The sequence below is a fragment of the Pristis pectinata genome, chromosome 15 (assembly GCF_009764475.1).
Source record: "Pristis pectinata isolate sPriPec2 chromosome 15, sPriPec2.1.pri, whole genome shotgun sequence".
Lineage (NCBI taxonomy): Eukaryota > Metazoa > Chordata > Chondrichthyes > Rhinopristiformes > Pristidae > Pristis > Pristis pectinata.
In genome coordinates this window covers 19808233-19833798 of record NC_067419.1, presented here as the reverse complement: position 1 = coordinate 19833798, position 25566 = coordinate 19808233, and the positions used below count along the sequence as shown (strand labels likewise).

At 39.0% G+C, this 25566-nt stretch overlaps 1 protein-coding gene across 3 annotated transcripts in view; it reads right to left on the bottom strand.

Annotated features, from left to right (window-relative positions):
* cacna1c (calcium channel, voltage-dependent, L type, alpha 1C subunit) overlaps window positions 1–25566 on the bottom strand; it is a 550322-nt gene that overhangs the window by 169029 nt on the left and 355727 nt on the right. For all 3 annotated transcript variants that reach the window (XM_052030488.1, XM_052030489.1, XM_052030490.1), the window contains 4 exons: window positions 18677–18783; window positions 16414–16501; window positions 14793–14900; window positions 3506–3558 (listed from right to left, as the gene is read on the bottom strand). In XM_052030488.1, coding sequence (XP_051886448.1) covers window positions 3506–3558; window positions 14793–14900; window positions 16414–16501; window positions 18677–18783 — 356 coding nt within the window. The remainder of the gene's footprint in view (window positions 1–3505; window positions 3559–14792; window positions 14901–16413; window positions 16502–18676; window positions 18784–25566) is intronic.

Genomic DNA, 25566 nt, shown 5'->3' with positions numbered 1-25566 from the left:
AAGGGCAGTCACTCTCAAATTCAGATCTTTGTTCCATTTTTGGACCAAAGTTTTGATGAGGTCTAGAGCAGAGTGATCCTGGCAGAACCCTTTGATGAGTAGATTATGCAAGTGCCTCTATTAAGTGCCATTGTCTAAGATGACTTCCATTACTGATGATTGAGAGTAGATTAACTAGGTGGTGGTTAGCTGGATTTAATTTGTCCTTTTTGTGAACGGGGCCTACTTGGGCAATTTTCCAGATGTTCGAGTAGATGCCTATGTTGTAATACTTGGAATATTTGGTATCATTTGTACCTGCCCAAGTTAATAACCATGGCTAGATATATCAGGCAGGCTATAATTGAGTGTACATCTTGAAGGTATTTTACAATGTCTTACTGGAAATATAAAGTTTTCCCCATCTTGAATATGAAAAGTAATACACCAGATTCAATCTGTCAACGCTGCTTGGTATTTTTATGGGTGAAGAAGCTAATGCATGAAGGGCAAGTTTCCCAGTGGAGGTTCGTGCAAACTCTGTTTCCAGTCTCACAGGCAAGCTGTAGCCTGAACGTGCTTGTGGTTCTCCATGGTGAATTTGATCTTTTTATATGTCACTGACAATTATTGAGTTAGGCAAAGAGTACAGCCTTTGGCAGTCAATCTTGAAGCATCCACATATACCAACCAATGAAACATAACATCCATTGGCAGATTCTCTCAAGCATCTTGTTTTTGGTGATTCTTGTCCCAAGTGATTCCAAAAGGTTTTTGAGATAGCAAAAGATAGAAATTGTTTGTCTTCTGCCCTAACTGGGAATACATGACCCAGGACATAACCCAGATAGAAGGACAGCTTTTGTGCTCAGGATTGGCAACTTCTTGTGTCAGGGAAGTTTGCTAAAGGTGACAGGGGCTTTGCTGTTTTTCACATCATGTTGTCTACCAAGAGTAAGTGAGCTGGTAAGAGTTGAACCAGAACAACTGAGGTGATTCATATTATCCAGAGCTTCTTTATTGATGTAGAATGTATTAAAAGCTGGTATCCTGTTAAATAACAAACATTTTCTTGATTTTATTTCTTGGTGTATGCACCCGAGAACTTGCTCATCTTGATTTGCAATTCATAAGTTGAGATAGTGGTGAATACAGCATCATCTGGAAAGAAAATTCCCTCATTTGGATGACATGTCTTTTATTCAGAAGTTGTTGGATTTTGGAACAAGGTGGCCACCCATCTTCCATCCAATTACTATACTACATTCATCATTTTGAAAAACATCCTTAAGGCCTGTAGCACCAAGATGCAGCCTTACTCCATGCCAGTAACAATGGAATGATGTTTCATTCTCATACTGGATGGTTGCTTTCATTCCCACATAAAACTCCTTGAGTAGAGAGTGAGCAATAAAAAGTGCCAATGTTTCCCACATCCCAAGAACAAACTAAAACACTTTTCAGGTGCATCCCAATCACAGTATTAATGCTTTCAGAGGTACTATGGATGTTGCTTGGTCAAACCCACCAATAAAAAATGGAAATGCCATGCAAACTCTCTGCAAGATTACTGTTCATCGTTATTCTTTCACAATGTTCTCTGCTGATAATACTGTATATTTTAAGTACATTTTAGATAATTGGAATGGCTACAGATAATCAGGTGACTAGGATTCATTGGTTTTCGCTACTGGCTTTATTGCACTGCAGAAGGAGCATTCTGACTGGTTGCGTCACGGCCTGGTATGGGAACTCCAATGTACAGGAACACAAGGGGCTACAAAGAGAATTGGACTCAGCCAGTTCCATCATGGGTACAACTCCACCCCCCACAGTGAGGATATATACAAGAGGTGAGGTCTCAAGAAGGTGGCATCCATCATTAAGGACCCCTACTATCTGTACCATGCTCTCTTCTTATTGCTGTCATCAAGCAGGAGGTACAGGAGCCTGAAGACCCACACTTCAAGGTCAACAACAGCTTCTTCCCCATTGCCATCAGGTTCTGGAACTGACCTGAAAAACCCTAATTCTACCTCAAACTATATTTCCCTCAACTTCAACTGATGACATTATGTTTATTTTTGTTTATTTTGTTGTGTAAGTTATGTATAATTTATGTTAACTCAAGTTCATGTGATTCATGTTTGTCATGCTGTTGAAGTGTTTTTAAAGTGTGCTGCTGCTGAAAAAAAGCTAACTTTCATGGCAATGACAATAAACTTGAACTTGCGAAAGCAGATAGCCTCTACTGTTGGCATCAAAAGCCCAAAGATTTATTTTCCACACAAAATGTCAAATAGATTTCACTTTGAAATGTTAAGTTTATTTTCCATTTCCCCTCTTCTACCCCAGAGAATAAACTGGTTTGTTACTGAAAAATATCATAAACAACATTGACTTGGAATTGAGTGAAATAATTCAGACAGAGCAAGTAGAGCACAATAAAGTTTTCATCACAAATTTCTTTTCAAATATCAAAGTCATAAAAGTATTCTACATTGGGTGGAGAACCAGAACTGGGGAGCACAATCCCAGAATATTATCAAGAATAATATTCTCTTGATTTTGAAAAATTTTAAATGAACAATTTTTAAAATGTTTTGGAGGAACACATATTGGAATTTTGGCAATGTTTAGTGCCTACAATTCCCTACAAGGTGCAATATGGTCTAAGGTATGTCTTGAAATGTTTTGGGAGAAAAGCCAAAAGGATCAATTAAAAAGACATACAATGAGACAGCTCTTGTATTGAAGTACCAAGAAACTTTTCAATAAATGTGCATTCTTGCCTTCCATCTTCTAATAATGAAACTTAGTTGAAAAACTACAACTACATTTGCTTTCTCTACTGACAACTGCCAACATTTTCAAGGATAAATGTATTGATCTTGATGAGTAACAGTCATTTTTGTATCTGTGGAAACTCATAAAAGCTAATGGTAAACATCACCAAATTTTTTCCTCACGATATTACCAAACAAAATGTCATATCAGCTAAAACAGATTTTACAGACCCCCCCCCCCATAAAAATGTGCTGTACTTAACCAAAGATACTGCAATATAAACAGATCTAGACTTTTGCTGTCAACAATGCTCCAAATTCAAACTATAAGATGTATTTTTTCTTATACAACTGTAAAAAAGCACACTGAGGAGATTAAACAGTCTAATTGGTTAGAACAAATTTCTCTGGCTTTTCCCTTTAGTATGTATATCATTAAGATTAACACTACCTTTCTCTTTCTACAGATGCTGCATGACCTGCCGAATGCTGAACATTTCCAGCATGTTTCTGTTTCAGATTTCAGCAGCTGCAGTCTTTTTTGATTTTCATTTCATTTTAATCACTGGACAATTAGGAAAAGTGCGAATTAAATGCGATGATCCTTGCACTCAACTTTTGATCTACACTTCTAAGGAGAAAACTTGGTGCCAAGAACCTTGGTTCAAACAACACATCCTCTAACACATGGATTGGCTAGATATTTTGCTATTGGGCACATGTGCACACTAAAAGCTTACCTGCATTCAAATTCCCTCTGTTTGGATTCATCGGTGCAGCTGTACAATTTACCCTTTAAATAAAAAAAATAAAAATATAAATACACAAGCATAAAATAAGAGGCACAGATAACTTTACTGCACATTCTTTTCAAAGAGTATAGATTTGGGTAAGGGTGAAAAGTCATCATCTTCATGAAAGGTGTTGTGGACTCAAGAGTTTCATGCTCTTCTCTTGCACCCAGTTTATTTGATTTTCAATAGAGACTTCTTGTAGAGTCAATGTGTCATATAGCACAGAAACAGGCTTTTCAGCCCGTCATGTCCATGCTGACAATCAAGTACCTATTTTGACTAATCCTATGTACCAGCACTTGATCCGTAGTCTTCTATTACATAATTTAATACCATGCAACTCAAATGAATGAACATGCGAGTGATAAGTTATTTACTGGCATCTGTCAAATTCTGTCTCCATGTATGGCCAACACAACAAAACCAACCAAAAGCCCATTAACTTCTCCAATCCTCCAGAAGATCAAATCCTCATTCAACCTGCATGATGAATTCGCTATCCCAATTACATTCCAGTTAAACATTGTATTAATCCAGATATGGGCATCTTATTTCTTGGATTTTAAAACTGACTGAAATTACATCACACCTTAATATTGTGCCATTTTTAGCAGGATAAAGACATTGGAAAATGCCCAAGCGAATGGAGGAAACTGTGGAAAATGATTAGAATATAGGCAAGTGACAGTTAGAAGTAATGGAACAAGGGGGACAGGCAGGGACGGCTAAATGGGTGGAAGAGAAGGAGAAGGGGAGAATGCTGGGGTAATAGGGGAGCGTGGGGGGAGTGTGAGGAGGGGGAAGAACGTGAAGAAAAGAGAGAGCATCTAGAGAGGGGGTTAAAATTACAGGAGGGGAGAGAAAATAAGAGAGGGTATGACAAGAGGAGGATGCAAGGTGTAGGCAGGAAGAGAGGACAGAGAAGGGGAGAAGAAGGAAGGAGTGAAAGGGAGGGATGGGAGAAAAAGGAGGAAATGAAGAGAGAAGGAGGATGAGAGCGAGGAGTGGAGGACGGAGAAAAGGGATGGTTGACATGCAGAAGACAGAGAGTGATGTGTGATTAGAGGAGGTGGTTGGGGAGAAGAAGGCGGCTTAGAGAAAAGAGCAAAAGGTGGGAGGTGGAGAGGTAAAGTTAAGGAAGGAAGAAGTGGGGAAGAAGAGAGTGTGAGGGCAAATGAGTATGGAGTTAGGGAGGGGCAGAGGGACTGCACAAGAGGGAGTGGAGGAGAGGGAAGGGGGAAACAGCAGGGAATAGGAAATGGGAGAAGGAAAGAGGATGGAGGAAAGAGGTAGCGGAGAGGAACAGAATGGAAAGGGAGAATGGAAAGACCGAAAAAAGATAGAGGATAATGGAACTGCCCTATATCTAATTTATATGTCCCCCTCTCTCTCAGACCCCCATCTCTGACTCTTCCACTTCTCCCACCTCACAAATTTCCCCTCCCTCTCTTTCAGATCCCACCATATCTCCCTCTCTCTCACTCAGATCTCTGATCTCTCTCTCTTCCTTTGACCCCTCATTTCCTGCTCTGATTCCCTATCTTTTTCCCACTCAGACCCTCGCATTGTCTCTCTCTCTATCATTCAGGATTATTGATGCATCAGGGTGGATTAGAAGGGCATAGATAGTGAACACCTATGACTGCTTCTATGCATGAATTTACACACAAGGTCTGAAGCGTCGTGCATGATAGATCACACCTGCATAAATTACTGGCATAATTGGATCACCCAGTCCTCCTTCCTCGAGGGTGGGCTCAGAAGTTTATCCACAGGCCCAATTTTGGGAGGGACGAGGGCAACAGAATTCAGCAGGTTGTGTGTTGAAATATTAGATTGGGAAGACAAACCAGCAGATTAAATGTCATTCAGAAGGGGGCTTGGGTTAGAGGCTGAGGGTGGCTAATTGCTTTTTGTTAAATTGATGAGTGGTTGGAAGAGAAAAGATTGGACAGCTGATTACTTATTGAGAGATTGAGGGAGTGGGGAAAATGGAGGTTGGCAGAACGTTGGCAGTAGCATGCCATTGGGAGGTCACAGGGTTGGGGCAGTGCCATGGAATGCTGGATTAAGTGTGGAGGATCTTGAGATCGAGAGGTCCTTTCAAGGAAAGGGCTGGGGACTGGGGGGTTGGGGTGAAGGGCCCCAAGGAGGTTACATTAGAGGCCTCCCAGTATAGTGCTATTTTATAAAACTGCGTTCAGGACAATATGGTCTAAGATTCCCTGCAATACTTCAAAAGCAGCCTTACATTGGGAAATTCTGATGGGTTCATAAGGATGGTTCACGATAGGAACTGCCCAATCAAATTTTCACAGCAATGTAAATAACTGCAAAATGGTCAGTGTCATGTCTCTCTCCAGGGAAAAAAAATATTTTCAACTGTATAACAGTGAGAAAAATTGTTCTGCAATGATTTTCCACCTCTCTCCTATGAATATGTTTTCTTCTCCTTCCTCCCTCTCCCTGTTACCTTTAAAACACTGTTTACCTGAAACTTCTTTTGTGATTATGTACAGTATCTCCAGCCAGGCCTGGACTGGCTGGCCATTTTATAGTTTTCCCAAAAACCAGAGGGACAGGTCTTCGTGAAAAAATTAAATGAAACAGCATATGAAAATGTAACAAATGCTCTACCCACTCCTTGTTATTTTTTATTTTTATTTGTTCTAATTTGTATGCATTAGTTATGACAGTTATTGAATAGTCTAATTAATTGTCCGATGACCAGAAAAACTGGGTAAATTTGAACTGGTTAACTCTGAATATACTAAAGCAAATATGGAAAATAAACTATTGGAAAAACAAAACAGGGGAGCTGAGAAAGTCAAAGAGAAATAAGGGACTTGAGAATCGACGAAATGCGTGAAGATAACCGATCTGTTCTATCCTCATTCATTCAGCCTGTTGCTGGGCCTACAGAGAGCACAGGGTCCTGATACAGGGTTTTCGACCTGAAACCTTTGCCTCCACAGATGCTGTTTGACCAACCAAGTTTCCCCAGCAGTTTGCTTTTGCAAGCTAAGTACCAAGCTGGCAAAAGATTTGAGGAAAAGAAGTCTGCATCTGGGGCCAATGAAAGACAGTCCATTATGAGTTGCCTGAGGTATCATTTGGACAGGGACTTGGACATTACAGAATAATGGCTCTTTACAAATCTCAATGGCAAACATTTCAGAGGAAAAAGTCCACTACCTATTTGAAAGCCAGTTCATGAAGGCTTTAGGACTACAGCTGTGCCATTAGGAGAGTTCACAAAGTGAGAAGCAGAGTACCTACAGGACTCATAATGTTGACTGAGTTATATAATGGCCTGAATCAAGCTCAGCTTGAGTCTGATGCTTTAAGAGAGACTGCATTGCAATGTGGAGGCAGATTAAAGGCTCTGTAGATCCAATGAGTTTCTCATATATCAGCCCACATAGTATAGTTATTCTGCAAGCAGACCGAAAACAGTGACGGCAAAGTTAAAAGCACTGGAGATGATCCAGAAAGAGCTAGTCAGAGGTGATGACTTTAAAAGGAACAGCAGGACAAAGGTTTAGTGCCCACAGGAATTGGATACTGGGTATAGTGGTATTTTCTAGAGTTATTACTGTACAAATAACGCTGATAATCCAAAGACTTGTCAAATTTAAATTCAGTTAATAACCTGGAATGCCAAAAAAATGCTCAATCATTGGTAATGTCTAAAGTTCATTTGGATCACTAATGTTCCTCAGGAGAGGAAATCATCTGTCCCTTACCTGGTCCAATCTATATGTAACCCCAGATCCACCAATGTGGTTTACTGTTAAATGGCTGAGCAAGGCATATAGTTGTACTACGACTGCTATATTGGAAAAGAAAACAAACGAAACAGAATGGACTACCCTACATTGACAATGAATTCGGACACAGCAAAGTCACCCCCAGCTCCACAACCTTGTAAAGTCCTCCTCACAAATACATGGGGACTGGTGTCCAAATTGGGAAATATGGCCCACATGTTAGTCAAGCAACAGCTTGACATTATCTGTAAGCTATGATTCTGTGAGGATGACTATGTGCTGCATGCATCCATCACAATCCCTGGATATATCCTGTCAAACCAGCAAAAGAGATGGCACAGTGGTATACAGGTGGGAAGGAGTAGTTCTCAAAATTGACTCCAGATGACATGAACTCTCAGGGCATCAAAGGCTACAGGGAGAAGGCAGGAGAATGGGGTTGAGAGGGAATGATAAATGAACCACGATCAAATGGTGGAGCAGACTCAATGGGCCAAATGGCCTAATTCTGCTCCTATGTCTTACGGTTAAACACACGCCAAGGAAAACTGCTGATTACCTTCTATAGTTCTCCCTCAGCTGACATATCAGTGCTCCTCCATGTTAAACAGGACTGGAAGAAGCAATGAAAGTAGCATAGGCACAGAATATACCATGAGCAGAGGATTTTAATGTTCATCACCATAAGTAGCTTGGTAGCCACTCAGTCAGGCATGATACTAAGTCTTGAGTACATGGCTACCAGGCTGGGGCTGTGGCAGAAAGTGAGTGTAGCAACACAAGGGCTAAATCTCACTTTCATCAATCTAAAAGGAGCAAGTGAATCTGTCCATTGTAGTACTGATCTCCTTCTGAAACAAAGTCCCATTTTCATGCAGAGGACTCTCTCCAGTGAGTTGTGTGGCATGACAATTGTGCTAAGTAGGACAGACTCAGATCAGATTTGGAAGCTCAAAACTGGGCACTTAGGAAATTCTGTGGACCATTAGCATAGCCAGAAACCACCCAAGGTCTGGCAGATTATTATAATTACTATTAAGTTAGGGGATCAACTTTGTTTCAGTGAAGAGAAGAACCAGGCATAATTAAAACTGAAGTGCTAATCTGGTGATACTGCAACATAGGCCAGTCTTTAGCAAACTCACATTTGTGATATCAGCCAAGGATACAGCAAAGACTATGGGACTAGACAACATCCTGTCCTAAGTAATAAAGACACGCACATGGTTAGATGTGTCTCTGGTCAAGCTGTTTAAGTGTAGTCACAACAATAAGGAAAATTTCCCAGGAATATCCCAAAAATTCGAATCAACTAATTACTGCACTACCACTCTACTCTCAATTGTCTGCCATGTGATGGAACATGTTGCTCACAGGGCTATCAAACAGCCCTTACTCACCAATAAACTGCTCACTAATGGCTAGTTTGGTTTTCACTTGGCTCCAGACCTTTGTCAAAACATGGATGCAAGAAATGAATTCCAGAGGTGGGGGCAGGGTGACTGCTGTTGACATAAAGTCATCATTTGACAATATGTGGCATCAAGGAACTCTGGTAAAGCTTTGAAATGAGTTATACCTCATAAAAAGGAAGATGATTGTGGTTGTTGAAGGTCAATCGTCTCTGCCCAAGGACAACACTACAGGAGTTCCTCAGGACAGTATTCTAAACTCAACTACCTTTGGCTGCTTCATTAATGACCTTGCTTCCTTCACAAGAGCAGATTAGAGGCTGGATATCCTGTAGAAAGTGGCTCACTTCCTGCCAAAGCCTTTCCGCCAACTACAAAACACAAGTCAGAAGTACTCTCCACTTTCCTGGATGAATGCATCTTGAGCTTGACATCACCCAGGACAAAGCAGTCCACTTGCCTGGCGTTCCATCTACTACTCTAAATGTTCACTCCCTACACCATCATGCACAGTGGCTGCAGTGTGTACCATCTACAAAATGCAATGCAGTTATTCACCAATGCTACTTCTTTCCTATTGCACCAATGCTACAATCTTTCCTAGTGAACGCAATGAAGGTTCAACAGTCTGGTTCCTGGGATGACAGTCTGCCATTTAAGCTTTAAAGGCTAGATGAAATGAGGATGCTTCCCCTGGCATAGGTGTCTAGAATTAGAGGTCAGGTTCTCAGAGTAAGGAGTAGGCCATTTAGATCTGAGATGAGGAGAAATTCCTTGATGCAGAACTGTAAATCTTTGGAATTCTCTACCCTGAGGTCTATGGATGCTCAGACACCAAAGGCAGAAGATCAGCCATGGTCTTGAATGGTGGAGCAGGCTAGCAGAACAGGATGGGCAACTCCTATTCCTAATTTTTATGTTCTTACATTCTTAAGGTTGCAACCTCTCTCTCCAAAATAGACAAGTTCTTCAGTCTTCAGGCGGAGAACATCACCACGTTGACTTGGAAAAATATCATGACTCCTTCAACGTTGCTGGGTTCCAATCCAGCAACATCCTCCTCAACAGCACTGACAAAGGACCTTCAACAGAAGGACTACAGCAGTTCAAGGAAACAGCTCAACACTGCTGTCTTAATCTTTGCAAAAGGCAATGGACCAAAGTGAAAATCTCTGATATTAAAGAGAGAGTTGAACCTACAAGCAGCAAGCCGTGCAAATATTGGGATGTCAACATAGCTAAATGAGACAGTGCTGTAATCTACAGGTTTGGACTAACAATTCAGAGACCTGAATTCAAATTCCACCACAGCAACTGTGGAATATCAATTGGCATTAAATACCTGGAATTTGGAAAAACAACAATTAGTCATTAGTAAAGATGATGACAAAAGCTGCTGGATTGTTGTAAAAACCCATCTGGTTTACTTCTGACCATCATGAGTCAAAATCCCAATCTGGTCTATATGTGACTTTAGTACCACCCCATGTAGTTGATTCTTAAATGCCTTATGAAAAGGCCTAGCAGGTTGCCAGATGGCTCACTAACTAGGGATGGACAATAAATGTTGACTTTATATTGATGTCCAGATTCTGAAAACTGAATTAAAATAAAATCAGATTATAAACTGGGGTGAAAACAGAGGTACAAAGATGGAGAGTCTTAAGAAGCATCCAAAGTAGAGATTGTTGTGTCTGAACTTATGGTATCCAGCAATGAACCAAATACAATGTATAACTGTAACCTCTGTCACAGATGATGTCAGTTATTAGCCCTGTGCTGAGTTTTATATGAACAGTTTACTGTATACAGGAGAGACCAGGAAGATAATGGTCAAGAATATGTAATATAGTGTATTCCCAGTTATGAAGACAATTATGTTGAAGCAACAACTGCAGAACAGGATGCAAGATCAAATGTGTTTGAGGCTTCCTGGAGAATTTTTCCACTGCAATTATCAGTACCAGGAGGAGATATTTCAGAGATGTCAGAGATGTAGCAGGCTAGAGAAAAAATTGCTGGACCTTTGGCTGAGATATTTGCATCATTGTTAGCTACGGGTAATGTGCCGGTAGACAGAGGGTATTGAATGTTTTGCCTTTATTTTAGAAGTGCGGCAAAAAGCCTGGGAACTATAGGCCAGAAAGTCTAACATCTGTGGTAGGTAATTTACTAGAGAGGATTCTGAGGGATAACATGTAAGTGCATCTGGAAGGACAGGGGTTGATTAGGGGTACTCAGCAAGCTTTTGTGCACGGGAGATCATGTCTTATGAACTTGATTGAGTTTTTTGATGTTGTGACCAAGAAGGTTGATGAGAGAAGTGCTGTAGACTTGGTTTATATGGACTTCAGTAAGGCCTTTGATAAGGTTCCACAAGGTAGGTTGCTCTGGAAGGTTAGATTGCATGAAATCCAGAGAGAGCTGGCTAATTGGAAACACAATTGGCTCGACGGTAGGAAGCAGAGGGTGATGGTGGAAGGTTATTTCTTGGACAGGAGGTCCGTGACTACTCATGTGCCTCAGGGGTCAGTGCTGGGCCCAATGTTGTTTGCCATCTATATCAACGATTTGACTCAGAATGTACAGGACATGGTTAGTAAGTTTGCAGATGACACTAAAATAGGTGGAAAAGTGGACAATGAAGAAGGTTATCAAAAATTACAGGGGGTTCTTGATCAGTTAAGTGGGCTGAGGAATGGCAAATGGAGTTTAATTCAGTTAAGTGCGAGGTGATGCATTTTATAAAGTCAAATCCAGGTGGGACTTTCACAGTGAACAGCAGGGCCCCGGGGAGTGTTGTAGAATAGAGGGACCTTGGAGTATGTACGTGGTTCACGGAGAGTGGAGTCACGCGTAGATAGGGTGGTGAAGAAGGCTTTTGGCACACTGGCCTTCACCAGTCAAGGCAATGAGAATAAAAGTTGAGAGGTCATGGTGCGGTTGTACTGGTGCTGGTGAGGCTGCACTTGGAGTATTCTGTTCAGTTTTGGTCGCCCTGCTGTGGGAAAGATGTTATTAAACTGGAAAGAGTGCAGAAAAAATTTACAAGGATGTTGCCAGTTATAGGGAAAGGTTGGACAGGCTTGGACTTTGTTCCTAGGAGTGTAGGAGACTGAGAGGTGATTTTACAGTGGTGTATAAAATCATGAGGGACAAAGATAGGGTGAATGCACTCAGTCTGTTTCCCAAGGTTGGAGAATCAAGAACTAGAAGGCATAGATTTAAGGTGAGAGGGAAAGACTTAGGAGGAATTTGAGGGGCATCTTTATCTTTTTTTACACAAATGGTGGTATGTATGTGGAATGAGCTGCCAGAAGAAGTGGTAGAGGCAGGTATGATGACAATTTATAAAAGACAGTTGGACAGGTACATGGATTGGAAAGGTTTAGAAGGTTATTAGCCAAACGCTGGCAAATGGGACTCGTTTATGGGGCATCTTGGACGGCATGGACCAGTTGGGCTGAAGGGCCTGTTACCATGCTGTATAACTCTAAGTACAGCTTGCAGTGAAAAATTCAGTTAATCATGACCACTGCATAACCTTGCCAATGTAAAGGGTTGATGGTTTGTATTTTTAAAATTATTTTAAAAAGGGAATCAGTGTAGCGTTTTTAAGTGTAAGTGTATCCTTTAAGAACTGAGTGTACTATATCCTATAACATATTGTACAGTTATGCAGTTAACTATTTGCATCAATACAAAGTTGTAAATTTAACCAGCTATAAATTCATTTGATCTCAGTATTCACTGTACTTGACATCTCTGTAATATCCCTTCCAAGCACTGATAATTAAAATGGAGCACTTCTCCAGAAAAGCCTCAAGCACGTTCGCTGTTAGTTGTTACTGTCTTCAATAAGGAATACTCCAGTTGAGAGCTCTACCTTTGTTATTTGTTTTTGCAAGAATAAACTCAAAACAGCATGCAGATATTATAACTAAATACTTACCAAAGCTTAATAAATAATTAAAAGCATTAAAATAAAGTTTAAAAAATGAAATAACTGAATGTACCTTTCTCTTCCTAATGTCTGGGTTGGCAATCCTCATTCTGAACCCATACCAGAGTAATTCTGAGGAGACCAAGTATATTAGGCTATGCCACTGAACACCACACGGAGTCCAGTGATGGAGCAGAGTGACAGGTGTGGCACCATCTGTCACTCAGGCTCGTCCCCAACTTGCAATAGAGGTGCAAAGTCCAAGACAAAAATAACTGTTAGTGGCTGAAATGTAGTGGTTTCCTTCTGAACCAATGGTCATTAATAGCTGTTCTGCCCATTAAAAAAAGAGGCATGTACTAGGAATCCCAATATACATGAAGCATCTCCCCAACAGTCGTTGACTGAATACATAAAATTAAAACTTTCTTTCTGTACTTCTATACTGTGTTGCCCACATAGCTTTTACATTAGCTGATCAACTGTGGTTTAGAGGGTGGTCTTAATTAATATGCTTCATGGAATTAATACAATCTTTTTTCAGAACAAACTTATACAGATGCTTTGCAAGAGGCCATGGATCAAAGCAGGAATCCCTCGTGTTAAGGAGGTGAGACCCTCCAAGGAGCAAGCCATGCAAATATTGGGATGGCACTATGGCTATCAGTCATACATTTGTAACATCTAATGACGTAGCTAGAGAAACAAAGAACTGCAGATGCTGGAATGACATAGCTGCAGTCACTACAGATGATTCAGATATTTCCAGCTTGAACTCTTCTGTCCTGGAGATCCATGTGGCAAAGGTAATGGAAAATAAAGATCAAAGTTTAGGAAGTATAATGAAAGGTGAAAGGGTGATGATGGGCTATCCTTGAGCTCTTAAACTAAAATCCTGCCTGCGCTCCTCTGCTACAATCCTTGATTATGCTTCATTTCCATTTCCTTTTTCATTCTTACAAACCTGTTAAGATACGTCCATGAATTAAGATGACATATCACCAAGAGATTCACAGGGTATGAGGGAGGCAGAAAAGTGAGAAGTGGAAAAGAAGTAACATTTTGCTAGTACGTGTGGAGGTGAAGGCAGTTTATAACTTCATTTGTCACATTCAAAATCTCCAAGTCTTCATCTGAAAATAAAGATGTCTGTGGAAGATGGTGAATGGACAGGGAATCAGGAGAGGGGATTTTGGGGGCTGAGAGCCAGGGAGAAGATGGAGACAGGATAGACAGGAGGATGGGTGGGGGAGGGGGGGGGGTAGGAGACATGAACGGGTTGGGCGAATGTGGGTTGTTGAAATAACTGATGGAGCTGGATAAAAAGATAAATAAAGGGAGACTGGGGATTGTTGGGATTATAATCCAGTGGCAATGGAGATGATTGGCGAGGGGACAGACATCGCTTTATGCATTAAAATTTCTTGAACATATTCTCTTCATTTGTCCCCCACTCAAGAAAGAAAAATTATTCTACTTTGTAGTATTACATTTATAAATACAAATATCAATGAATTATCATTACTACCATTATTAAGGAAAAGTAACACAATAAATGACATGGTATGTTTGAGTATCAAAGAGTAATAAAACAGTCATAAAGCATACATAACCCTGTGCTAAAGTTATTATCTACTTCTGCTACCAAACTAAGTGGAAAAACAGATGTCCCTGTTAAAATGGTGCAGATCTGGCACATAAGTAAGAGCAATAAGAACAACCAGCTAATCATCACTCAACAGCAACTTATTTAATCTTTAGAAAGTAAACCTATGCAAATACGTTTTTAGACTCACCATGGTGAGTCACCCAAATTACTATTAAAATTTCTACTCCAATTTGAGAATGTCAGACCTGCACAGCTGCATTTACGGAATTAGGACAGAACATGCTATGCTAATGATGCGGTTGCTTCACAGTTATCTCATGACCAATACCAAGCTAAAAACTGGAGATATTATACTAGCATGGATTTAGTCAGAGTTTAAGAGGGATCAAATCACCCCCTTACCATGCAGAGAGCTTAAAGAAATTCAAAGTGAAGAAAACAAATCAGTGAGATGGTCAAGAACAATTAACTTGCAAAATAAATACTAATTCAATCTTACCTTGAACAGCTGTACTCCAATACATGCAAACATGAACTGCAATAACGTGGTCACTATTACAATATTACCGATAGTCCTTAAGGCCACAAACACACACTGAACAACGTGCTGAAAAAGTGAAAAAAGTGATTGTTTCATGATTTATACAACATAAATATTTTACTTTAAAATGTAAATAGAGCCAAAAAGCACATTTAAGAGAGCATGGAATGAATTCTGTAGGTTGGGAAGACAATGTTCACTACTTTATGAATAAAAAGTAATCTGTTTTTCCTCATGGGTGTAGTTTTGATGAAGATGAATCCAGCAACTTTCTCTACTTGGAGCAGGAAAACAACCTGGGGAGTTATGTACCACTTTTGTTCCAAAAAGATACTCAATAATAAATCGTGAAATGATTACGCAGTCCATTTAAAAATAGATAACTAAACATATTTTTCATGAAACCTGTGACTTTTTAAGATTTATTTATACTTAATTCCAAGGGTTAATTTAAATAAGTTATCATTTAATAAACTAGGTGAATATTTTTAAGTTGTAAATTGTCATGGTAATCATCTTGCCAATTCACGTGTGTCCAGACAGCAATCGAGTTTTGGACACTGAATTATGTGGCTCATCTCAAATAAACCCAAGTATTTTATATGCCTCTATCCCTCCTCCAATCCTGAACACCATCCTGATACAAACCCCAACAGTTGCAAGTTTCAAGCAAATGATGGATGGTGATCAGGCACAGGAAAGGACTTGGGAAGTTGTGAAATGCCTTAAATAAAGGATACTTTCCCTTGTTTGTGTTTTGTTTAATATCACCAAAGATCAACAAACTCAGCACAGAACAGTACTTGAATTAGAATATTCTAGCACAAATGCCTGAGTACTGCATCTATTGCTTATTAATTGCTGTCCAACCAAGGAGCAGATAATAATTTAGGATTCAATTCATTAAAGCTTATTGAACTGTAAGTACCATTATTTATTTATCACTTAATTGATTGCATTGCTTAAAGACAACATTGTATAATAGTGACTTGGCATCTCATTTTAATTTCCCCAAAAATACCAACAATTTTCATCAGATTCCATGTAGACTTAGAATGTAGGAGATAAGGCATTATCGAAAAATGATCCCTTGCACCTCAGATTATAGCCTTACTGAATTCGAAGCAGTGTAAAACATGCTCACACTCATATTTATATAGTGAAATAGGACTCTTTCAGCAATCATTTTGATGTTTTTTTTCCATCAATAAGATTAACCTCTTTTCCCCAGCCTCTGCATCACATCTCTCGAACCTACGTCAATTTCACAAAGCACTTACACCTGAACTTTCATGCTCTGTCTTTAAGGTAATCTAAAACTAGTCTCTTTGCCCTAACTGACCCATTCATTTAACTATCTCTATGCTTGCTCATCTACAGTGGTTTCTGTTAAACAAAGTCTTAGTTCTGGTACTCTTCTTGTTTTTAAATGACTCCACTCACCTGCAGCCCCCACCCAATTTCATTGGTGTCAATTAGTTATTGATCATACTCCTGTAAAATGCATTGTAATGCTTTACTGTATTAAAAGCAAGTTATTAATAAAAATTATTGATATTGTAATGTTAAGCTCTACTACCTTCAATCCCTTTGCTCTATTAATGGCTCTCAAAGGTCGCAATACTCGCAGCACTCTAAGAATCTTCACTACTGCTATTGCACTGGAGCTGTAAAGAGAGAAGTTATATTTATCATGGTGGAATACATTCTAATACTGATTCGATAATACTTTGAAACATATGAAAGCTTTGCTGGCATCAAATGAAATCTCAAAAAACATGCAAATTTACAATATGCGATTGTCAATTGTAAACTGGATACTGATGGTACAGGCTGGGGGCGAAACAGCAAATTGTCCTGACTTCAAGTTGCATGGCTAAATATTGAGTTTTATTTCCTGGGCCTTATCTGCCTCAGATCTGTCTTTACAGTAAACATCTCAACATCTACCTTGTAATGTCCCCTTGGGACCTTGTATGTAATATCCCTACTCATTCTTCTAAACTCTAAAGAATAAAGATCCAATTTCTTTAGCCACTTGTGCTAGGACATCTCTCTCATCCCAGGAATTGGCCTAGTGAATGTTATTTGGACAGCCTCCACTGCTAGTATATCCTTTCTTAAATAAGGGGACCAAAACTGTGCACAGTATTCCAGATATGACCACACCAACACACTGTGCAATTGTAACAAAGCTTCCCTGTTTCTAAACTCCAATCCTCTTGCAATAAAGGCCAATATGCTTTTTGGCTTCCTAACCACTAGTTGCACCTGTCTGCTAACTTTGTGTAACTCATGCCCAAGAATACCTAGATTCCTCTGTACTTCACCTACAGTATTTGCAGTATGTCCACCTTTACATAATAGTCTGCCTTTAGATTCCTCTTAACAAAGTGCATGACCTCACACTTCCGTACACTAAAATCTATTTTCCGAGTTTTGCTCCCACTCTATTCATATCCTTTTTGCAAAGTCCAAATGTCCTCATTGCAACATACCCTCCTACTTATTTTAGTGTCATCAGCAATCTTACATTCTGCTTCCTTCTCGAGGTTATTAACATGAATAGCAAATAACTGAGGACAAAGACATGATTCATGGGATACTCCACTTCTTAAATCCTTCCAGCAAGGAAAGACCCAGTTATTCTGTCTTTGTCTTCTGTGTAATAACAAATCTTCAGTCTATGTTAACGTACAAAATTGGTGGTGTAGTGGACAGTGAAGGAGGTTATCTAAGATTACAACATGATCTAGGTCACCTGTGGAAGTGGGTCAAGGAATGGAAGATTGAATTTAACTTTTACAAGTGTGAGGTGTTACATTTTGGCAAATTAAACCAGGGCAGGACTTGCACAGTAAATGATAGCGCTGTAGACCAGAAAGACCTAGGGGTACAGGTACGTAGTTCCCTGAAAGTGGCGACACAGGTAGACAAGGTGGTGAAGAAGGTGTTTGGCATTTTTGCCTTCATTAGTCAAGACACTGAGTACAGGAGTTGGGACATCACGTTACAACTGCACAAATCGTTGGAGAGACTGCACAGAGTATTGTGTGCCGTTCTGGTCACCCAGCTGTAGGAAGGATGCCATTAAGCTGGAAAGGGTGTAGAAAAGATTTACAAGGGCTTGAGTTATAAGGAGAGGCAGGATAGGCTGGGACTTTATTACTTGGAGCACAGGAGGCTGAGGGTTGGCTTTATAGAGGTATATAAAATCATGAGTGGCATAGATAAGGTGGATGGTCACGGTCTTTTTTCCCAGGATAGAGGACATTGACGTAAGAGAGGGGAAAGATTGTGAGGTCATGGACTGTAATTGTTCAAAGAGCAATCTTGCATAATTAAAGATGGACCAGGCCAGTTCCTCTCAGAAATCTTTCCCGTCCATTCAGAAGACCAGATTAAAGTCCAAAACAACTCTCCAGACAATTTTGACTGCTGAATGTTCTCTTCTCTTCTGCCAATTGCCCTAATAATTTCTGGAACTGCAGTTTCATTCAAAGCTAGCTATGCTCTATCGTTTTGGTTGCTGGCAAAAAGCTTACTTTAAGTAGTCAGACATTAATTCTGTAAGTGAAACTACTTTGATGTAGTGTTGGTTAAAGGTACTGATTCTGAATTTTGAATCAAGTCTACTGCTATGGGTGGTTCAATACTGAATTCAAGAAGTTATAGTAGAGAAAATGCTTCAAAATACAGTTCAACTTATTGACACAGTAGTATGAGGAGCGGCATTTGATATCCATGGATTTACACAAGTTCATATTTCTCAAACCATTCTGTTCTTGAAATTACTTTGGCCTAGCAGGTGAATATTTCAGAGCAAAATAAATATAACTTACTGCATTCCAAAAGAAATGAGAGAGACGCTAACCACCACCAGGTCAAGTATATTGAAGTAATTTCTGCAGAAGGAACCCTTGTGAATGAAAGCCCCATAGGCAGTCATCTGTGCAAATGGGACAAAGATGTTATCACAAAGATAATGAAGTACTATGTACAGTGTCTTTAAATATTGTAAGAGCACACTTTCATATTTATATATATATATTTCAAGAGATTATGAATTAAAGATTAACCATCATCCCTTAAGGTTGATGCACAATGATTTTACCTTGACTGATTAATGTGATGTAATAGCATTGAAGCAATAATGTCAAAGAAGAAATTATCAACAAAATAATTTTTCATAAAACTATCCATTTTTACTTTAATGTTTCGATTACTGTTACTTCTGAACTTCTTTAATGCATTTGATACTGCTTGGAGTATTAAAACTTTGCTTTGCATTACTCCCTATCGTTTTATTTACACAGTACATACATCCCACCTTTTTAGAAATACTAGATCAAAATATTGGTTTTGTCCCCAAAAGATGCACAAATGGGCAACCATCTGGAATTTCAACCTTAAGATATGCACCCGAAACCCTCTTAGAACATTAAAGCATGCAAAATAGAACCAGGAGTAGCATATTTGTCTCCTTGTACCTGCTCCACTCTTCAGTGAGGTTATGGGTGATCTTTTATCTTAGCACCACTTTCTTACACTAACCCCATATTCCTCAATTCCATCAACATCTAAAAAAAATCAATCATGTACTGTCTTGAATATGTTCAGCAACTGAGCCTTCACAGCTCTCTTGGATAAAAAGAAAGTCCAAAAATTCAGATCTGAATGGCCTATCCCTTATTTTGAGGCTGTGACTCCTGATCCTACCATCCCAGCTAGGGGAAACATCTTCCCAGCATCTATCTGTCGAGTCCAGCAAGAATGTTATATGTTTCAATGAGATCAACTCTAACACTAGCGATTGTAGTCTCCTCAAACAACAACATTTTAACATACTCCTTTTACTGCAAGTATATTATTCCTTATGTAGAAATTCTGAGATGTTCCCAATCCTCAGGCTTACTGCTCTTTTTGGCAACATTAAGAGTCTTTTCCTTTGATTAAATACTATCATTAACTTCTCTTGTTAGCTACGCCTGAACTATTTTTCCTATTGGGAATTTCATGCCTTAAGGGGATATAATTTTATTGTAAATTACATATTAATTCTTTAAAAGTTATGCATTGCATGTTCTCTATCATACCTTTTAATGAAGTATCCCAATCTACATAGCCAACTTCCTTTATAGTTTGGAGCAACACACAAAATGTTGGAGGTGCTGCCCCTCTGACTCTTTTCTCTCTCCTCCTGATCTACCTGGCCCTCATCACCATGTTTCTTTACCCCCACCCACCTTCTCCATCTCCCACCCACTCCTCCCACTAGTTCCCCTTCCCCACTACTCCGATCTGCTCTCCCCATCTCCTTCCCTTTATTCCATGCTCCACCACCTTCTCCTATCAGATTCACTAGCTCCACCCCTTTGTCACTTCCACCTTTCACCTTCCAGCTTCTGGTGCTATACCCATTCTCCCCTCCCCCATCTGCCTATCACCCTCGTCACCTGGATCCACCTATCGCCTGTTGGCTCTCGCTTCACCTCTTCCCTCCACTTTTTTTATACTGGCTATCTCCCCTCTATCTTTCAGTCTGTATGAAGGATCTCGACCTGACATGTCAACTGTCCATTTCCCTTCATAGATACTACTTGACCCACTGGGTTCCTCCATCACTCTGTATGTTGCTAGAGATTTCAGCATCTGCAGTCTCTTGTATTTCCTTTATAGTTTACTTTGCTTAGTTTTAAAATCCTAGTTTCAAGCTGAATTAAATCACTTTTGATCTTGATAGAACAAATTCTATCAAATTATGATCAAACTTTCAAATCGTGTTTTAATTACCAGAATAATTAATCCCTTCCCATTGTACAGTACTAGATAGAAAATGGCCTGTTCACTTGATGATTTCACAACATGCTGATCCAGACAGCCATCTGTTGTATGCTCCAAGAATTTTTCTTTCACTCTATTACTGCTAATTTAGTTTGCTCAGTGGATAAGTTCTGTACGATTCCAGTATTACTCTAGTTAAATACACATCTAATTTTCTGATATATATACGATGCCCTTTGCTACTATTACTGTTTGGGGACATGAGACAACTCCCACCAATATTTTCTACCTCACTTTCTGAGTACAACCCAACCTGATTCTACTTCTTGATTTTTGGGGCTAATATTCTTTCTCCCTGCCGCCCTTATTAACAGTGATACCTTTCCTTTTTTTCCCATTTTGACTATCTCTTCTAAAAATTAAATTTTCTGGAATATTATATTCCAAACTTTGGTTACTTTGCAATCACACTGGAGTATTGCCGATTATATCATACCTACTTATTTCTGTTTGTGCTTTTATCTACCTTGTTATGAATGCTGTGTGCACTCAGGAAAAGAGCCTTCAGTTTCTACCCTTTGTAAATGGAGGTAATAGCTGCATGTTTGTATGCTCTGTTTTTTTTCCTGACAGACTCTGTTTATGTTACTCATTTTACCACCCTGCATCATCACTTTGTCTTGTCTCTTTAATTTTCTAAATCCACACCTGCCAGAACCCTTTCCCACTTATTTAGTTTAATGTCTTATCTACAACCCTAGCTAAAGCTACATCTTTCCCTAGAACTTTTGTTAGGGTCCCATGAAATCAATATTCACATTTCTTTAGCAATAGTTCCTTCTTAGTCCTATCTATGTCATTGGTTCTCACATGAACCATGACTATGGATCTTCCCTCCACTACAAGTTCCCCTCCTTCCCCCAAAAGATGTTGCCTGCCTGGTGTAAGGGTTATGGACACAGTCTTTGAAACCCACATTCACAGCTACTGAGAACAGTATCAATGCCCCTAGCTGTATTGTTTCCTATTACTACTACATTCCTTCTCACTCTCCGACTTGAATGTAGCATAGTGCAGTGGTCATCCTCCCGGCAGTCTCTGCTCTCAATACAAAGGCTTCAAGAACTTTACATCTGTTGAACAAGTGCTAAGGGCTGAAGTTTCATCAGAGCTACCGTCTGGATCTCCATACCTGCTACCTTCACATTCTCCTGTTTCTCTTGAATGACCATTTCTGAAGTACTTAGTCTAGAAATTTTGACTATCCTCTGGAATCAAGTGTCCACATAACTTTTCCGCCTCCCAGTACATCACAGTATCTGAATCCCAGAGCTCATCGACTCTGAGCTGAAGTACTGAGTCGGGTTTCTTCAATTAATCAGTTCTATCTGGTTACCTAAATTACCTAGCAGGCTGTTACCTAACTGTTTACCACTTTATACTCCTTGTTTACCATTGCAAATGAAAACCAATACATTAAAGGAATCTAATAGTTAAACCAAATTAAACAATTAACATTTAAAATGAAGTGACTCATATATGCAAAACTTATTAAGCATCCTGATGCAGCTTGCCAGTCGAGGTTCTCAAATATTTGTCTGTCCCCAGGCATGAGAAAACACCTGAGAAAAAGGTGCCCTCCTATGGTTCCTTTAATGATTGCCAATTAGATAGCTGTCATACTGAAAAAGATCGAGTAAAAGATGCACAACCTGAGGCAGAGCACTAAAGAAGGGCTTAGAGTGATAAAATTCAATTACTGGCAAATGGCTCTTTTAGTAAATTTCAAAGACTCAAAGTCACCAGCTTCCAAATTAGCTGTCAGTATATTTTCAGGTGATGCAATAGATAGCTGTTGAAAGACAAAGTGCAGATATAATTGTTTCTGGAGCCAAATGCCACAAAGTTAGGTTGGAAAAAATGACTAGGATTGCATTTTTTGCAAAAAAAAGATTTTGCGGATGATGGTTCTCCAAAGATATTAGTGAAGAACCATCAGAGATTGAAAATGAATGTAGTATTTCAGGAGTACAATCACATTAATTATTAAATTCAGCTTTGTAAATGCAAAAACTGATGAAAATAGCTGACACAACGCTGCACTTAACCACTGGAAATATAAATCCAAGGAAGTATTAGTGCTGCTATATTAGTTGTCTATCCTTAGTTGGCCTTTACAGTGGTAATAGGCAATTTTACTTAACTGCAGACCAACTAAATTTTATTTAAATGAAAATTTGCTGAAAAATTTAAAATTTAATGAAAAATTGCTCATCTTTATAGTGGCAGAACTCAATTGTGACAAAGGAACAAAGCAAGATTTTGTGAATTGTTTGCCAGTTATCTACTCCATTTGAACTTGCTTTCTATTTACTTCAATTAAGAAGTTCAAGAATTACTTTTGTCAGTCTATTATGAATTCCAATACATTTTAAAATAATTTACTGCAGTGTCCAAACAGGAATTTAGCAGCCATCTGTATTCAATTCACCAGCAAGTACACCCCAAACCAAATCACATTCAAATATTTTTCCTTTTTTAGCTTTGCTTACATATACTCCTTGTCCATTATCAGCAAAGCCAAATAGATAAATTCAACAGTTTCAAGGAACAGAATCACTTGTTCCTAAAGGTTCAGATTGAAGGGACTTCAATCTCACCACTTCATAATGTACAGTTAGTGGTTTTAAGGCAAATGGAAGGTTCCTGCCATGTAGTTCTTGTTTTATAAAATCAGGAGAATTCTGGTCATATGCTAGACAACATATGCCTTTATCTCGTTGTCTGATAAAATCCGCCCCACAAATCCAGAATGTGCAAGATTGCTGGCCATCTTTAACTTGAAACAAAGGGTAATAAAAGTCATGGTTTGTACCCAAAAGATCCTTGAAAACTAACATGTGGCATTCAGTTGATTACTTAAATGCATTCCATAATCAGTAAGCACTGCTATGATCTTGGGATACATTTCCAAATTAATATTTTCGCATGAGATTATGTCCACTGGAAACTCAAAGGTAACATGGTATGCATGCAGTCTTGTATGTTATTTATCTTCCTTATGTGTCACTAGCCCATAATAAACCATCAACAAACTTGGCAATGTTCCAAGTGACTCCCTTCACCAACACAAATATTACAGATATTGAAAATCTGAAACAAAAACAGAACATACTGGAAATACTCAGCAGACCAGACAGCATCTGCATAGAAAAACAATTAAGGAGAGGGGCATGGCAAAATACAATGGAAGGTCAACAACAGGGTGGAAGGACAGAGAAATCAAATAACTAAAGGGATGAAAGTAAAAGATAAAATAAGGAGGTAAAAAGGTTAGTGACTAACAAGTGGTCAGTCTGGAGGAGGGGTGAATGAGAGAAGCAGATTAGGTATTGGAAATTACTCAAAGGAAAAATTGTTAATGCTGGAAATGCTTAAAAAAAGACATCAGAAGCATTGTATGGAAGGTGGCCTTACCAGAAAAGATCTAACATAGATGATGAATCTGGGAGAATGGACTCCTCACTGGCAGCGAAGTAGAAATTGGCTTTTAACCTGGCAGTAGCAGCCACTTGGCAAAGCCTGGTCTTACCTGTCAAACTCCCAATGGAGCTCAACAGTCTCTCATGTTGGCAACACCCTTGATATGTTGGTCTCATGTGTAGGAAGTCATGTGACCAGATAACATGTGCATAGTCCTTAAAGAAACTACCTCCCAAAGGATTTTCAGATCAAGTCCTACATTTGTTTTATATTGGTTATTGAGTGGATACATTTACGTATTGAGTATTTAATTTCAGACAAGAATGAGTAACTTTGTCCCAATCAGAATGTTCAATTCAATGGATAATTGAGTGGATTACTGAGTGGCTATCTTGATATTTAACGATTTTCAGTGGGGTAAACCTTTAGTTATCTTTAGGATTCTTAATGATTCTGCACAATTTTATGTTTTCTTGCATCACTCAGCAGAATGAAAGGTACCTCTTTCAGAATTAATGAAAGGTCTGCCAATATAGCTTGTTATAAGAATGCTATTAATTAATTAGAGATCAGAAAATGTTTAATAAGTTCTCTTTATTCAAATCACAGTTCTGAAACCTGCATTTTCAAACTGAACTGTGTTTTATCTTCAGATTGTTGGTCAGAAATAGCAGATGGTACAGTAGGAACCTGTAGCGTACTTCATGACTGACCAGATAAATTTTTACAACCTGGCTACTTTCCCATCTGAAAAGAAGATAAATTCCTGCAGTCAAGAAAGTAACAGCATGTTCGACATTTTGGCCATCAAAGAGTACGGCATGGAATTTCTAACCTGCTTCTTACCAGCATGTTGCTTAGCCGAACTTTGGTGACCCTAATGAATTCACATTGGAATCTGTCAGTCCCTTCCTCTGGCAAATGCTACACCACAGCAGTCATATTAGTGTGCGAGGAATGTCATGTGACTGACCTTCGTACACATGGATGACATCAGTGATAAAGACAACCCCCAAAACTATATTTTTAATATATATCTTAAAGGAAGGATCTCAACCTGATTTTATTTTACTATTAAGTAATATATAAGTGAAAATATACTAGGATTGAGTAAAATAAGAGCTTATTGGAAAATGAAGATGAACACACAAAATAAACCAATACAGAGGACACATAAAAAAGTACCCTCAGGGTTAATAATGAAAAGGTAAGTTTGCAATTTATGTTTTGAACTAGAAAAAGTCTCTTACATTTACTTTACCTTTTTTTTAAGTTTTTCAGGCATATCTAATTATATTACATAATATTCTAACACATTCTCATGGAGTTTGGCACAACAAAGAGTTGCTACAGAATAAAGTAAAAACAGTGTCAATATAGTGTTCAGAATATTCTCTTGGCATTAGCACTGTAAACTAACCAAGCAGCACGAAACTTAATAGCTTGTATTTTTGTACCAAAAAGG